This window comes from Peromyscus californicus, unplaced genomic scaffold (assembly GCF_007827085.1).
Source record: "Peromyscus californicus insignis strain IS unplaced genomic scaffold, ASM782708v3 Scaffold_6__1_contigs__length_162567912, whole genome shotgun sequence".
In the NCBI taxonomy this organism is placed as follows: domain Eukaryota; kingdom Metazoa; phylum Chordata; class Mammalia; order Rodentia; family Cricetidae; genus Peromyscus; species Peromyscus californicus.
In genome coordinates this window covers 100,410,340-100,423,482 of record NW_026294584.1, presented here as the reverse complement: position 1 = coordinate 100,423,482, position 13,143 = coordinate 100,410,340, and the positions used below count along the sequence as shown (strand labels likewise).

Genomic DNA, 13,143 nt, shown 5'->3' with positions numbered 1-13,143 from the left:
TCCCAATGCATGCCATTACCTTCTGCCTTCCTGTCTTCTCTAGTCCCACTGCCCTGGCCTTTCCCCCACTGTGGTCTCTTTTCTGCTTTGCTGTCCCCTGCAGACGGAGGACACAGACTTGCCTTACCCACCACCCCAGAGGGAGGCCAACATCTACATGGTGCCCCAGAACATCAAGCCAGCTCTCCAGCGCACAGCCATTGAGGTGAGCCTGGCTGTCGGACAGGGCTGCTGGCCTGGCCTCCCCACTTCCTGCTCTAGCCCTGCTCAGCTGCTTTCTCCTTTCTCTGTCCCCAGATCCTGGCCTGGGGCCTGAGGAACATGAAGAGCTATCAGATGGCCAGCATCTCTTCCCCTAGCCTCGTGGTGGAGTGTGGTGGCCAGACAGTGCAGTCCTGTGTCATCAGAAACCTTCGGAAGAACCCTAACTTTGATGTCTGCACCCTGTTCATGGAAGTGGTAAGCTCTACCTCCCAACTGTTCCCTTCCATAACCCTGAGCGACGGAGTGACTTCATGATCCCAGCAACCCTGGGGTTCAGCTCCAGTTCTCAGAAAGGCCCAGGTGTGGGTGTGTGTGCGCGTGCGTATCCTATCACCTCTAGAGCTTCTGTGAAAACAGGAATTACTTCTTGTCTGATCGAAGGTTTTTGTCCTGTGTGCAGCACACATGGCTTCTGTCCCCTCCTGCCTGATCCCAGGTCAGCAGAAGCTTCAGGAGCCGTTCTCAATCTATTCCTGTAGGGAAGGCTTGCATGGCCATGGCCTCTTCCCAGGAACCCTCCAGGGCTGGCCTTCAGACATTCCCCCCTACTTTCCCTGGTTCTATTTTAGCTTGAGCCTTGCAAAGCAACCTTCAACCTCCAGTCCCTGCTCTCCAGTTCTAATTCCTCAGTCCCCCGTTCCCAGGCCATTGGGCCCTCAGCTGTCAGCCCCGCTTAGTCCTCAGTTCCCTATTCCTTAGCCCCAAACTTTCAGGCCCTGGCCTCTCACTTCCAGCTCTCGGGCCCTAGCCCTTGGCCCCCTAATTCTCAGCTTTCAGGCCCTGGCTCTCCAGACCCTGGCCCCCAAGTCTTCAATCTTGGTCCCCAACAATCAACTTTTAGCCCCCAGCCCTTGGCTTTCCAGCCTTTGATACCCCAGCCCCTGATGCCCATTCATCAGCTCCCAGCCCCTGCCTTGAGTCCTCTACCTCCATTTCTCCAGCCTCTGATCTCTCAGTGTTCATCCACAAGTCCTCAGTGCCCCAGCCCCTGAGTTTTTAGTCTTGACTCCCAATTCACAGCCCTAGCTCTCAACCCTGCCTGTCAGCTACCATATCCTCAGCTCCCAGCCTCCAACCTTTAACCCTGGCTCTCAGAATCTGTAGCTTCAGCTCTCAGCATCCCAAGCCCCTGACCCACTGGCTCTCAGCCCCCATAGCCCTCAAACCCCACAGTGTGGTCCTAGTCCATAGTCTCCCAACCCCTGTCCTCACTGGCCTCCTAGCTTCTGATCTCTCAGCCCCTAGCCCCCCACTCCCATCCCTACAGATCTTAGCCCCAGTCCCTGCTCCCTGCCTCCCCACAGTCCTCTGCCATTGGTTCTTGACTCCCAATGCCTGGCCTTCCACTCTTCAGACTTCTAGTCCTTAGAATCAACCCCCAGCCCTGAGCCCTGAACCCTGAGTCTCCCACCCCTCATCCCTCCATTCCTCAGTCTCAAGGCCTCCCCAGTTCCCTGGGCTGCCTGGGCCCAGTGGCCGATGTAAGTCAAGTCTGAGAAAAGGAAAATAGTTTGCAAGATGAAAGCACGATAGAAATTCCAGGCCCAGTGGCTGTCAACAGGAGCCTTCTCTTGGCTCAGCCAAGACGCCACTGAAGGAGTGCATATAAATTATTTCAAGTTGTGTTCAAAGTGCTTTTGGGGTTGGGGGAGAAGAATCTGGGTCTGCAAGCCAACTCCTGAGTATCCACTTGGGGGGGACTGTCTGTAAGAAATGTTGAGCTGCAGCCCAACTCCCCCCTTACCCCCCAAGCAGTGCAGGTTCAGAGAAAATAGACTTGCTCAGAGTTCAGGCTGACCTGGGTGTGCTTGGAGGTAAAGCTGTGGGAAAGCCAGCCTCCACACACAGCAGCCAAGGATAGACAGAAAGGGGTGTGGCCTCTGTCCCACTGGCTAGCACTGGCTGCTGGCCACCATGTTGGATTTGGGGCTCTTGGGGACTCAGAGTTACTTTTTGTCCCTTGGTCCTGCCTGTGAGTGCTCTCCCTCACTCCTTCCCCAGAAATGGGCTGAGGCCCATGTTTAGAGCGTCCCTCTTCTCCTCTCTCCAGATGTTGCCCCGAGAGGACCTCTACTGTCCCCCAATTGTGGTCAAGGTCATTGATAACCGTCAGTTTGGCCGCCGGCCAGTAGTGGGCCAGTGCACCATTCGCTCCCTGGAGAAATTCCTGTGTGACCCGTACTCAGCAGAAAGTCCTTCCCCACAGGGCGGCCCAGGTAACGAGGGAGAGGTGGCCTTTGCTCAGCTGGCCCAGAGGTGGGGGGGGGGGGGTCTTTCCTTCCTCAGGTTGGCACATCTGGAGCAAGTGAGCCTACTTGTGGGTGGGAAGCATGGTTCAAAATAGGGGTGGCGGTGGGGGAAGAGCCGAGGGGAGAGGCGCAGAGGGAGAGGAAGAGGAGGTGGGAAATGGGGGAAGATGGGGAATAGATTCAGGAAAAGGAAGGGCCGGGGGCAGAGAGAAAAAGGGTGTGAGGGGTGGTGAGATTGAGGGGTCTGGTGACAGTCCCTTGACTGAGTCCCTCATAGGAGTGGACTTGCTCTTCCTGCAGATGACGTGAGCCTTCTCAGCCCTGGGGAGGATGTGCTCATCGACATTGATGACAAGGAGCCTCTCATCCCTGTCCAGGTAGGATAAGGAAGATGGCAGCTCCTTCCTGCCCCACCCCCAAGGAGATGGCCTTAATTTCCCCACCCTGCACTCCTCATCTCTACCTCCTCCCCTCCCCTGCCCTTCCCTACCATATAGCCATTATACCCACCCCTCTATACCCAGGTGGCTGGGTGCTGCCTGATGGAAGGGCCTGAGTAGGGGCTTTCAGTCTGGTTGGAGAAGGGGTGTGTAGTCCTTAGGGTAAGATCTAAACTTTTTTTCTGGAAGCATGTGGGGAAAATGGAACATCTCCCTTGGGGCTGCATTGAAGGCTTTCTGTCTGAGAGCCCTCAGAAGTGAGAAGGAGATGGGAGGGAGTGTCTCTTCTTTGAGGGAAGATTGTTCTGGGATCTCATGCTCGGCAGCTCCGGGGATGTAACTTAGAGAGAGCAGGCTGTGTTTAGGACTGTGTGGATCTTGCTTATCCCCCACCTCCAGGACCAGGAAGGGAGGATTTGGGGGAAAGCTGTTGCAACCTGCTGCAGTCAATCGTTTTTTTGCCGGAACTCTGCAACCTAGGGCCTGCTGGTGACCACAGGACATGTCAAGGCATATGGCAGGAAGCCCATGACATATTCTACCCAAGGGAGCACTGTTCCTATCTTGGGCCCTAGATGGGCTCTGCATCCCATCCAGTACTTGCCCCAAGAGAGGTGGAGAAAGCCCTACTGCGAACAATGGCCTGAACTTGCTCAGGCTGCCACCCTCCTCTGTGGCTGTGCATGCTGTTGCTCACATACCTGATGTCTTCAGTGCTCCTAAAACTTCAGGCTACCTGAGGCAGAGCCTCCTAGCCTGTTTGATGGCATCCTCTCCTCGGGCTGCAGTGAATAGATGGGTGTGTGAGTGGGTCAGTGGTTGGATAGACACTTATCTATTAATGGATAGATGGATTAACAAGTGACACTCAGCTAGCCTCTGTACTCTTCAAACCACCCATTAAATCTTAGCTTTGCGCACGAGAACGAACCTGAGTGCTGAGATGGCCCCAAGATCCTTAGAGCTCAGTTCTGAGGTGGTCCCTGGCAATACTGAGTGCCGTTTTCTGCCACTTTCTCAATCTCCCATCTTCCTGCTACTTCCACGGGAGCACCTCCAGTGTTTGCTCCTGGAGCCGTGCTGCTGCTGCAGAGGCTGGAAGTATTGCTCTACGGTTTCACCAGTGCTAAGAAGGTGTCAGAAGCCTCAAGCCCTCATCCCTCGGCCTGTAGCACTCACCAGGGCTCTGCCCTTCTAGCCTGTCTGCTGAGACAACCTTTGCCTTTGTTCTCTTGCTCAGTTCATTATTTGAGACTCAACTTAGGAATGCTCACCACTTCTCTGGCAGGATCTTGGCCACTACATCAGCTCTAAGTCCTGCATGTCTCTCATCTTCTCAGCATCTTCTCTGGACTAAATGCATGACAGCAACTAGGCTGCCTTCCTTTATATGTCCCCAGTGTCCAGCACAGGGCCTGGTTTAGAGGAGATGTTCAATGAGAATCTGTCTATTTGGCCAATGAGTAGATGAATGAATGGATAGATGGATGGGTAGATGGATGGATGGATGGATGGATGGATGGATGAATAGGTGGCTAGAGAGTAGACAGATGGATGGCTAGATGGGTGAATAAATTAATGGATAGATGAGAGGATGAGAGGATGGATGGGTGAACAGGCAGATGGATGAACACATGGGTGGGTAGATGGGTGGATGGACATATGGATGGATGGATGGATGGATGGATGAGTGGATGCATGGATAGGTAGGTTGATGGGTGGTTGGGTGGATGGATGGAGAGGTAGATGAATTGGTGAACAGATGGATGCATAGACAGGTAGATGAATAGATGGATGAACAGATGGATAAATGGGTATATGTATGGGTATATGTATGTATGTATACATGTATGTATGTATGTATGTATAAATGCATGGAAGAAAAAAACAGATAATTCACCCATTGTCTACATTGGTCTGAGGAAGAATGTTTCCTATCAGGGAAACCTGAATGGGAATTTGAGATGGCTCTACATTGATGTCAGTACAAGTTTATATTTTGTCTTCCTTGTGGATGGGTATTTGTAGCTAAGTGAGTCCCAAGCCCTGGCTTCCCCCACCCCCAGCTCCTATTTCCTGCCCCCTTCACAGGCCTGTCTGAGTTACAACTAAGTCATGGCTTCCCAGCAGGACCACTGCTCTCTGTGTGCGACCTTCAGTGTCCACAAGCTTAGGTGAGGAGGGACTGTTGGGGCCCTGTTGGCTACAAGCACAGCCAGAGGTAGAAGGTGAGGAGCCCGGGCTGGACAGATGCCTGGCCCTGCCATGAGGGGCCCAGGGATGGGCCTGAGCAAGATTCAGAGCCAGAGCTAGGCCTGTGCTCCATGTCAACACATGGCCACTCTGACTGGATCAGTGGGCAGAGAGGTGTGTGGCTGGGAGCTGGACTGCTGGAGGTGTGCCACACAGCAAGGCTGGCCTTGCCTAGGTTGGGAGATGGCAGGGGAACATGAAGAAGAGGATGACAAGAGGAAGAAGATGAGAAACAGGGACCAGCTTGCTTTGATGGGAGAGGCCTGAGTCCCATTCTTATTGAATATACCATCTGGCAGGAACATACCATCTTGGGGAGGTGATATGTGTGTTTACATAGCAAAGTTGTGTGTGTGTGTGTGTGTGTGTGTGTGTGTTTGTGTAGTAAGGTGGTATGTTTATATGTGTGTGCATTAAGGTAGTGTATATGTGATAAGATGATGTGTGGTAAGGGTGTGTGTGTGTGTGTGCATGTGGTGTGGTAGTATGTATGTGGTAAGGTGGTACATACATGTGATAAGGTAGTGTGTGTGGTAAAGCATGCATGTGGTGAGGTAGTATGTATGTACACGTGGTAAGGTTGGTTGGTATGTGTGCGATGAGGTGGTGTATACATGTGGTAAGGTGGTGTGTGTGTATGTGGTAAGGTAGTATGTATGTTTATTGCAGGTATGTGTGGAGATGTCAGTGGTAGATGTGTGTGTGTGTGTGTGTGTGTGTGTGTGTGTGTGTGTGTGTGTGTGGTGAGGTGTGTGTATGTGATAAGGCACTATGCATGTACACATGTGTGGGGTGTGTATTGCTGAAGACACAGTTGGCAGGTGGTGTGGAGAAGCCCTGAGAACGTGATGGGGACCTTCTCACTCACGGTGGGCTGGGGTGTGGGCAGCGCTCAGGCTCAGGCTAATTTGGAGCTCACTGCTCCGCTTATAGTCTCGAGGCTGCCATGAAGGTGGAAACACGGTCCCGGAATTAGAGCAGCAAATTATGGCCCCGGCCCGAAGGGGAGTGTGTAATTTCTGCAGCTGCACGGAGCTTGGCACTATGTTTAGCTGCGTGTGTTCCTTTGGCTCTGATGACCTGCCTGTACCCCTCTCACCCTTTAAAAAGGAACACTTTCAAAATAACGGTGAGGCCGCTGAGGGGTCAGAGCAAGAAGGGGAGGGACAGAGGTGTCTTTGGCCATCTGGGGGCTGCTGGAGAAACTCACCGTCTATTCTGGAAGGTCCTACTGTACCCAATATTGGCCAGCAGCCCTGGCTGGTTGCCATTTAATCTGCCTTCCTTCCTTCCCGTACTTGGGCTCTGGAGCTCCCCGGTGATGCTTCCTACACAGAGGAGAGGGCAGGGAGTCAAAACCCCACCCCGGGTCTCAACGGGGTCTCTCCTCACTTCTGCCCTACACCCGACCTCTCTTCTTGCACAGGAAGGGAGCCTGGCCTGGGCTTCCCTTTTTCAGGATCCTCTTGGAGCCTCTGGATCATTGAAGAGGGAGGCTGGTGCTGGTGGCTGTGGGTCCCCACTGACCTCGGCTTCTCCAGCCTCACCTCCCATTTCCCCTGTTGCAGGGCCTGTTTTCTGTCCCCACCCCCAGATCTGCTGTTTCCTTCTTCCTCTGCCCCCCGCCCCGCCCTGCTTTGTCCACCCTTTTGAGGCTGTTCATCCACCTGAACCCTCACCTCTGCCCCTGGCCCCTTGCCATGGCCTCCAAGCATGTCTGAGGCTTTCCTCTAAAACATCGGATTACAGTCCTAGAGACACCAACTGGGGGTTTGTGGTGGGAAGTCATTTCCAGGGCAGGCAGCAGGGGTGTACTGTGAGACTCCTTCGGCTTCCTTCGTGTAGGCCTGGGGAGCCGTGTGGTCCCCAGCTCCTGGAGGATGGAAGCTGAGGATCTTGACCGTGCTTACCCAGCAGGTCTGGGTATGTTAGTGACAGAAGGAGCAGAGGGTGGGGACCAGAAATGTCCCTGGAGCAGGCAGGTTTGAGAAAGGCAGGGAGAGTGGCTGAGTAGGTAGCACCTGAGCAGGGCCAGCAAAGGCAATTAGATTGCAGTCGGAGAGCAAACTAGCCGGGCGAGGTCTTCGTCATGTTTAGACTGACTCACCTCTCCTTGTCGCTCTGGGTCATTGTGGTTCAGGGAGGTCACGGAGCTATCCAAGGTCACGTAAATGGTTGGGTCATGGAGCTGGGATTGTCCAACTGGGGACAGCAAAGTCTTCACACAGCTGGGACAGAGGGTTCCTGGAGGGGAAGGGGGTGGGGAGAGCCCTACTCCCTCAGAGCTGGCCAACCTTCCCTGTCACAGGTCCTCAAATCTTGCCCTCAAATCCTGTCACTAACTGGCATGTTTAATTTGTAGCTCGCAGATGGGCTGTCAAGCGTGGTCCCCACTAACCTGAGGTCTTCTCCGTCCAGTCCTCATGTAGGTATTGTTCATTATTTGTTGGCTCCATTTTCCTTGCACAGATCTGGGATAAGGAGGAGAGGAGGCATTCCTGAGCATGGCATAACCATGGAGGGGTGGGAGGAAGGTCCTGGGTGTAGTTCCTAAATCTCTGCCTCTGATCAATGTCCTGTTCCTTCTGAGCCTTACTTCAGTCCTGGTTACCCAGGTGGGCTGGGCTTCGGTCTGGCTGTGAGGGCCAGAGGAAGCAGGCATGTCCCTAGCTTCAATTCTGCCCTTTGGGACTTGGGCCCAAGAAGGTTCTTCAGATGGCAGCTGCTAGCCTTCCTTGTTACTCCCAACATGAGTGTATGTGTGTGGCTGAGGACTCCTGGTGGGTCCTGGTGTGTCCTGAGATCCAAGTGGTTGGGCCAATGGCAGTACTGTAGTGCCCATCTGGGCTACTTTCTTTCTGCCTCTGCTGATCTACAAGGTCCAGGCTTCTTTCTGAATTATCTTTTGTGGGAAATACAGAAAACTCAGAGTGCAGGGCAGAGGGAAAGCTATCCACGTCTCCGTTTGCTGCTAAGACTGTTTAGACATGCCTGTGTTTTTAGGTCTCTTTTATGTACTTGTTTATACTTTGAGTTTTACAATGTTAGAATCATAATCGCATTTTCTTATAATCTGCATTTAAAAGTACAGTGTGACTGCTCTCCCACTCTATATTCTATTTTTTAAAGATGGGCGAATGTCACCTGGGCCCTCTGGAAGCGCTAACTACTCATCGCCGGACACTTGTTTTGTTAATCCTCACCGCTGTTCTCCTTACATCCCTAGAAATCTTAGTTTACTATCTGTAGGTCAGGTCATTTAATTTATTCCTAGGCTTTTTGTAGCCTTTATTACTATTCTCGGTGGAATATCTTTCTTTTTTGTGACTATAATTCTTGCTAGGAAATCCCCCTCAATTCCCCTCCCCCTTCCTCTCCTTTCTTCTCTTCTGTGCCAGGAATTAAGCCCAGAACCCTCTGCATGCTTGACAAGTGCTATAACCCTGAGCTATGTCCCAGCTCCTGAAACACTACTTTTGTATACTTACATTGTGACTATCTCTTTATTAAGTCCTTTCCTCCGTCCGTTTTGATTGAAGAAAATTTCTAGATGGCTAAGACTGTTCAAACAAGCCAGGCTTTATTCCTCAAAGCTGTGTCTTTATTATTCCCCATTTCAGAATAATATTTGACAGTAGAGCTGGCACTAAGCAAAGTTATTTGGCCACTAATTTATGAGAACAGCTCTGTTATTTTCTGTTAGTTACGGTAACAACTACCTGTTTCAGATCGTCTTGGCTTTGTCAAGATTTGGTCTTTTATTGTCAGTCTTCTAATAGCTTAAACTTGGGACGAGGCCTGGGGGGGGGGGGGCTCAGTGGATAAGAGCGCCTGCTGCACAAGCCTGAGGACCCCAGTTCAAATCCTCAGCATCCTCATAAAAAGCCAGGCATGGCCACATGTGCCTATAACCCGTGTGGGGGGTGTGGTGAGCAGAGACAAGAGGATTCCCCAGGGCTGGTTGGTGGCCAGCTTAGCTCCAGCTTCAGTGAGAGACCCCGTGTCAAGGGAATAGGGTAGAGGGTGGTAGAGCAGGACACTTCTTGTCTTCCTTCAGCCTCCACATGAGTACATGGACTTGTATACATGTGTGCGTTCCTGCCCCCGCAACACACAAAGGAAAAATAAGTGTTCAGTCTTATCAGTATCATTTGGTATTTATAAAGATGATACTTTTCTTTACATTATTCTGGTCATATAAAGCACAACGGCCCCATGTTCATGGGGGTAAACCCAAGCCTTGCTGTCTGTCAAGGGCTCCTAGCTGACTCAGGCTGAAATCCTCTTTTCCCAGACAAACGAGTGGTCAGCTGGCTGGTGGGACAAGTTGGTTAGACTGGATCATGAAGCTCCTGCTATTGAACACTGACATGCAGGCTCCCCTTCCTCCCCCAGTGTGCATGCTCATCTCCCAGTCATTTGCCACAAGCCAAGCTCTCTTTGGCTCTGACTGTGCTGAACGGAGGGCTGTTATCCTTCCATTTAAAACCACGGCCAACATGTACTGTCTTTGATTTTTAGCCTTTGGTTTATTAATGTTTGAGAAGACTGTAACGATGCTACAAAACATTGGAGTGTGGAGTTCTTTGAAAATTTAAGATCTGTCTGCCATTTTGTATGTCATTTTGTTTGTATTTTTTAAAAAATCTGAAAGCATTCAATTCAAATTTTATAGTTTTTTGTTTTTGTTTTTTGTCATATTTGTGTCATTACATTGTTAGTGCAGCTGGTATGAAGAGGTTGGAAGCAGATACAGTTGACCGTGGTCACAAGCACAGCTGACCGTGGTCACAAACAGAGCTTGCTTGCCGGGAGCTGCAGAGGGTACGCAGGAGCAGCTGCAGGCCTTCAGCTGGCCCTGGCCTTTATGTGGCAGACCGTGGAGGGTGTCTGTCCATCCCGGACAAGAGAAATTCTCTCCTATACTTTGAATCAGTCTTGCTGCTACTTATTTAGGATTTCTGCACCTTTGCTAGCGTTGCTTGGGTGTCTTAATTCAGCTTTGATGCCAGAGTTACACCAGCTCCCCGCATGTCTTCCACACCTGCCACTGCTGCCTCTGCTCTGCAGCAGTCACTGCGGCCTGAGGATTGACTTTTCAAATCTCTCTCTCTCCCTCCTCCCTCTCTCTTTCTGTGTGTGTGTTTACATTATAGGCTAGATCTGCATATGAAGGAGAACATGCGGTTTTTCTCACTCTGAGCTTGAATCACCTCACTCACTTAATGCCATACTTTCCAGATTCATCCATTTTCCTGAAAGTGATTTTATTCTTCTTTGTGGTCAAATAAAGCTCCATCCTGTAGATGTGCCACATTTCCATGACCTTCTTGTCCTTTAGTGGTGCGTTTCCCAGTTAGTTGCTATTCACATGTAAATGAAATCAGCCCTTATACATATTTTCAGAATCTTCGCTAAGATTCTTATTAATTCTCCTGACTCAAGTGTTCTGAGTTTTAGTCAGTTATATAATTTGTAATTAATCATTTTTTGTGTGTCTTTTATCTTTATTGTTTCCTTTTCCTGCTTTATTGCACTGACTAGGACCTCTAGGTGGGTGTTTTATGTGATTGATTATTGAAAGTATTCTTTTCTGATCCTGTTTTTTCTTAAATGAATAATTTTGCCTCACAAGGGAATATGAAACTTATGAGATGAATGATGACGAGATAGTTAATGTTCATTATCAGGAATGCTGCTTTATTGAATGCTTTTCATGTAGCTGTTGAAATGGTCATGTGGTTTTTCTCCTTTGTCCTGTTCCTATGAAGCATTTTCACTTATGTTCCTTTTCTTGCAGTTCTGAAGCAGCTTCACATGTCTGAAACATGGCACCCTGGCCACGGCCTATTTTCTTTTTTCTGTGCTGCCAGATTCCATCTGCAGAGATTTAATTCTGTCTGTCTTGGTTTCTTTCTTTTTTTCGTGTGTAGCCCTGGCTGTCCTGGAACTCACAGAGATCTGCTTGCTTCTGCTTTCCAAGTGCTGGGATTTAAAGCATGTGCATGGCCTCAGGATTTCTTTTTGCCTCATTTTTGGTGATTGCTGACTGCTTGAGATGTCTTCCTTAACGCCATTCAGGCTTCAGTGTCTAGGTAACAGTCATCTTGTAAGGAGTTTGGGTGAGAATGAACTTTCTCTGGTCTCCAAGAAGACAGAATAAACCTGGCATCATTGTTGCCTGTGTTTGGCAAACTCACTTGTAAAGCTGTCTAGACTTAGCATTCTTCTTGGGATATTTTAAACTGCTGTTGTAATTGTAAGAATCTTTATAGGACCTCTGAGATTTTCGGCTTCTAGGTGAGTCACTTTTGGTGATTTATGTTTTATAGGAATGTATCCATTTCCTCCCCAAATATTGGCATAGCAATTTTTTTGTAATGCCCTCTCAATTTTTCTAGTTTTTCTTCTCCATCAAGCCATGTCACCTTTATTCCCAGGATTTTATTTTATTATTCTTGTCACTAGTTATCAGATTATTTTAATCATTTTCAAAGAATCAATTTTTGAGTTGATCTTTCATTTTGTTTCCTTATTTCCTAGCTGATTAATATTTTTATTATTTCCTTCCTCCTATTTGGGGTGTTTATTATATTTTTAACCTCTATGTAAACATTGAAGGCTATAAAATTCCTTGTTAAGTATTGTGTTATGCTTCCCACAGGACTTGGCAAGCAGTATTTTTGCCATTTTTCTGTTCTGAATATTTTCTTATTTCATTTTGACACCTGAGTTGTCTGAAAACATTTTGGAAGTTCCTAAATTATGTTTCAATTTATCTTTCTGTTGTTGTTGATACTGGCTTAGCTTAGCTTTACTGTGACCCAGAGGATGAGTCTATGTGTAATAATACTCAGGAATGACCTTTATGGCCCAGGAAAAGGTCCATTTTTATGACCTGTTTGTGTAAGCGTGAAGAATGTTTGTTCTTCAAATGCGTTTTACAGCTATACACCCACTTAAGACACTTTGTTAATGTGTTATCAAAACTTGGGTTCCTTTGTTTTGTTTAATTTTGAAAAACTATGTGTGTGAGTCTGTGTGTGGGTATGTACATATAAGTGTAGGTGCCTGTGGAGGCCAGAAGAGGGTGTCGGATCTCCAGAAGCTATAATTACAGGTGGTTGTGAGCCATCTGACAGGGGTGCTGGGAATTTAACTTGGATTACAAGAGCAATGTGTGCTCTCTCGCTCTCTCTCTCTACACACACACACACACACACACACACACACACACACACACACACACACGTATAGTTTACTGTACACAGTACACAGGGCTACAGCCCTGGCTGTCCTGGAACTTGCTGAGTAGACCAGGTTAGCTTCAAACTCAACTCAACTGCCCCTGCCTCCTGAGGCCTGGGATTAAAGACATGTGTCACTCCACCTGGATTCTCTAGTCTTTAAAAACGCATCATCCTGCCCGTTTTTACTGATTATTTGATTTTTTCCATCTTACTTCGTGTTTCTATCAGCTTTATCTTTTTATATCTCTCTCTCCCTTCTTCTCTCCCTCCATTCATTCATCCCTCTCTCCCCTGGTATTGGGGACTGAATTCAGGGCCTTGAGCATGCCAAGCTAGCACCCTACCAATGAGTTATACCTCCTGAACTCTCTCGTTTCTAAGATATAAGAATCTGCCCTCCCTTCACTTCCCCTCTCACTTGCCCTGTAAAGCTGTGTGAGTGACTAGTGTAGAGTTCTTCTGTTTGTTGTTTGGGACAGTCTTTCACTAGGTGACCCAGGCTGGCCCTCCCTTGAGGTCTTTCTGTCACAGCCTCCTGAAATCAAGGGATTAGAAGTGTGCCACACACGAACCTCATTTAATCTTTTTTTGTTTTGTTTTGTTTTTTGAGGCAGGGTTTCTTTTTGTAGCCCTGGCTGTCCTGGAACTCGCTCTGTCGACCAAGCTGACCTCAAACTCAGAGATCTG

The 13,143-nt window shown here is 49.0% G+C and overlaps 1 protein-coding gene across 23 annotated transcripts in view; it reads left to right on the top strand.

Moving 5' to 3' along the window:
- Dysf (dysferlin) overlaps positions 1 to 13,143 on the top strand; it is a 201,430-nt gene that overhangs the window by 139,640 nt on the left and 48,647 nt on the right. For 14 of the 23 annotated variants that reach the window (XM_052718953.1, XM_052718949.1, XM_052718944.1 and 11 more), the window contains 5 exons: positions 104 to 205; positions 298 to 459; positions 2,315 to 2,480; positions 2,814 to 2,890; positions 7,569 to 7,631. In XM_052718953.1, coding sequence (XP_052574913.1) covers positions 104 to 205; positions 298 to 459; positions 2,315 to 2,480; positions 2,814 to 2,890; positions 7,569 to 7,631 — 570 coding nt within the window. The remainder of the gene's footprint in view (positions 1 to 103; positions 206 to 297; positions 460 to 2,314; positions 2,481 to 2,813; positions 2,891 to 7,568; positions 7,632 to 13,143) is intronic. The other 9 variants (XM_052718958.1, XM_052718955.1, XM_052718951.1 and 6 more) reach the window with 1 other exon arrangement.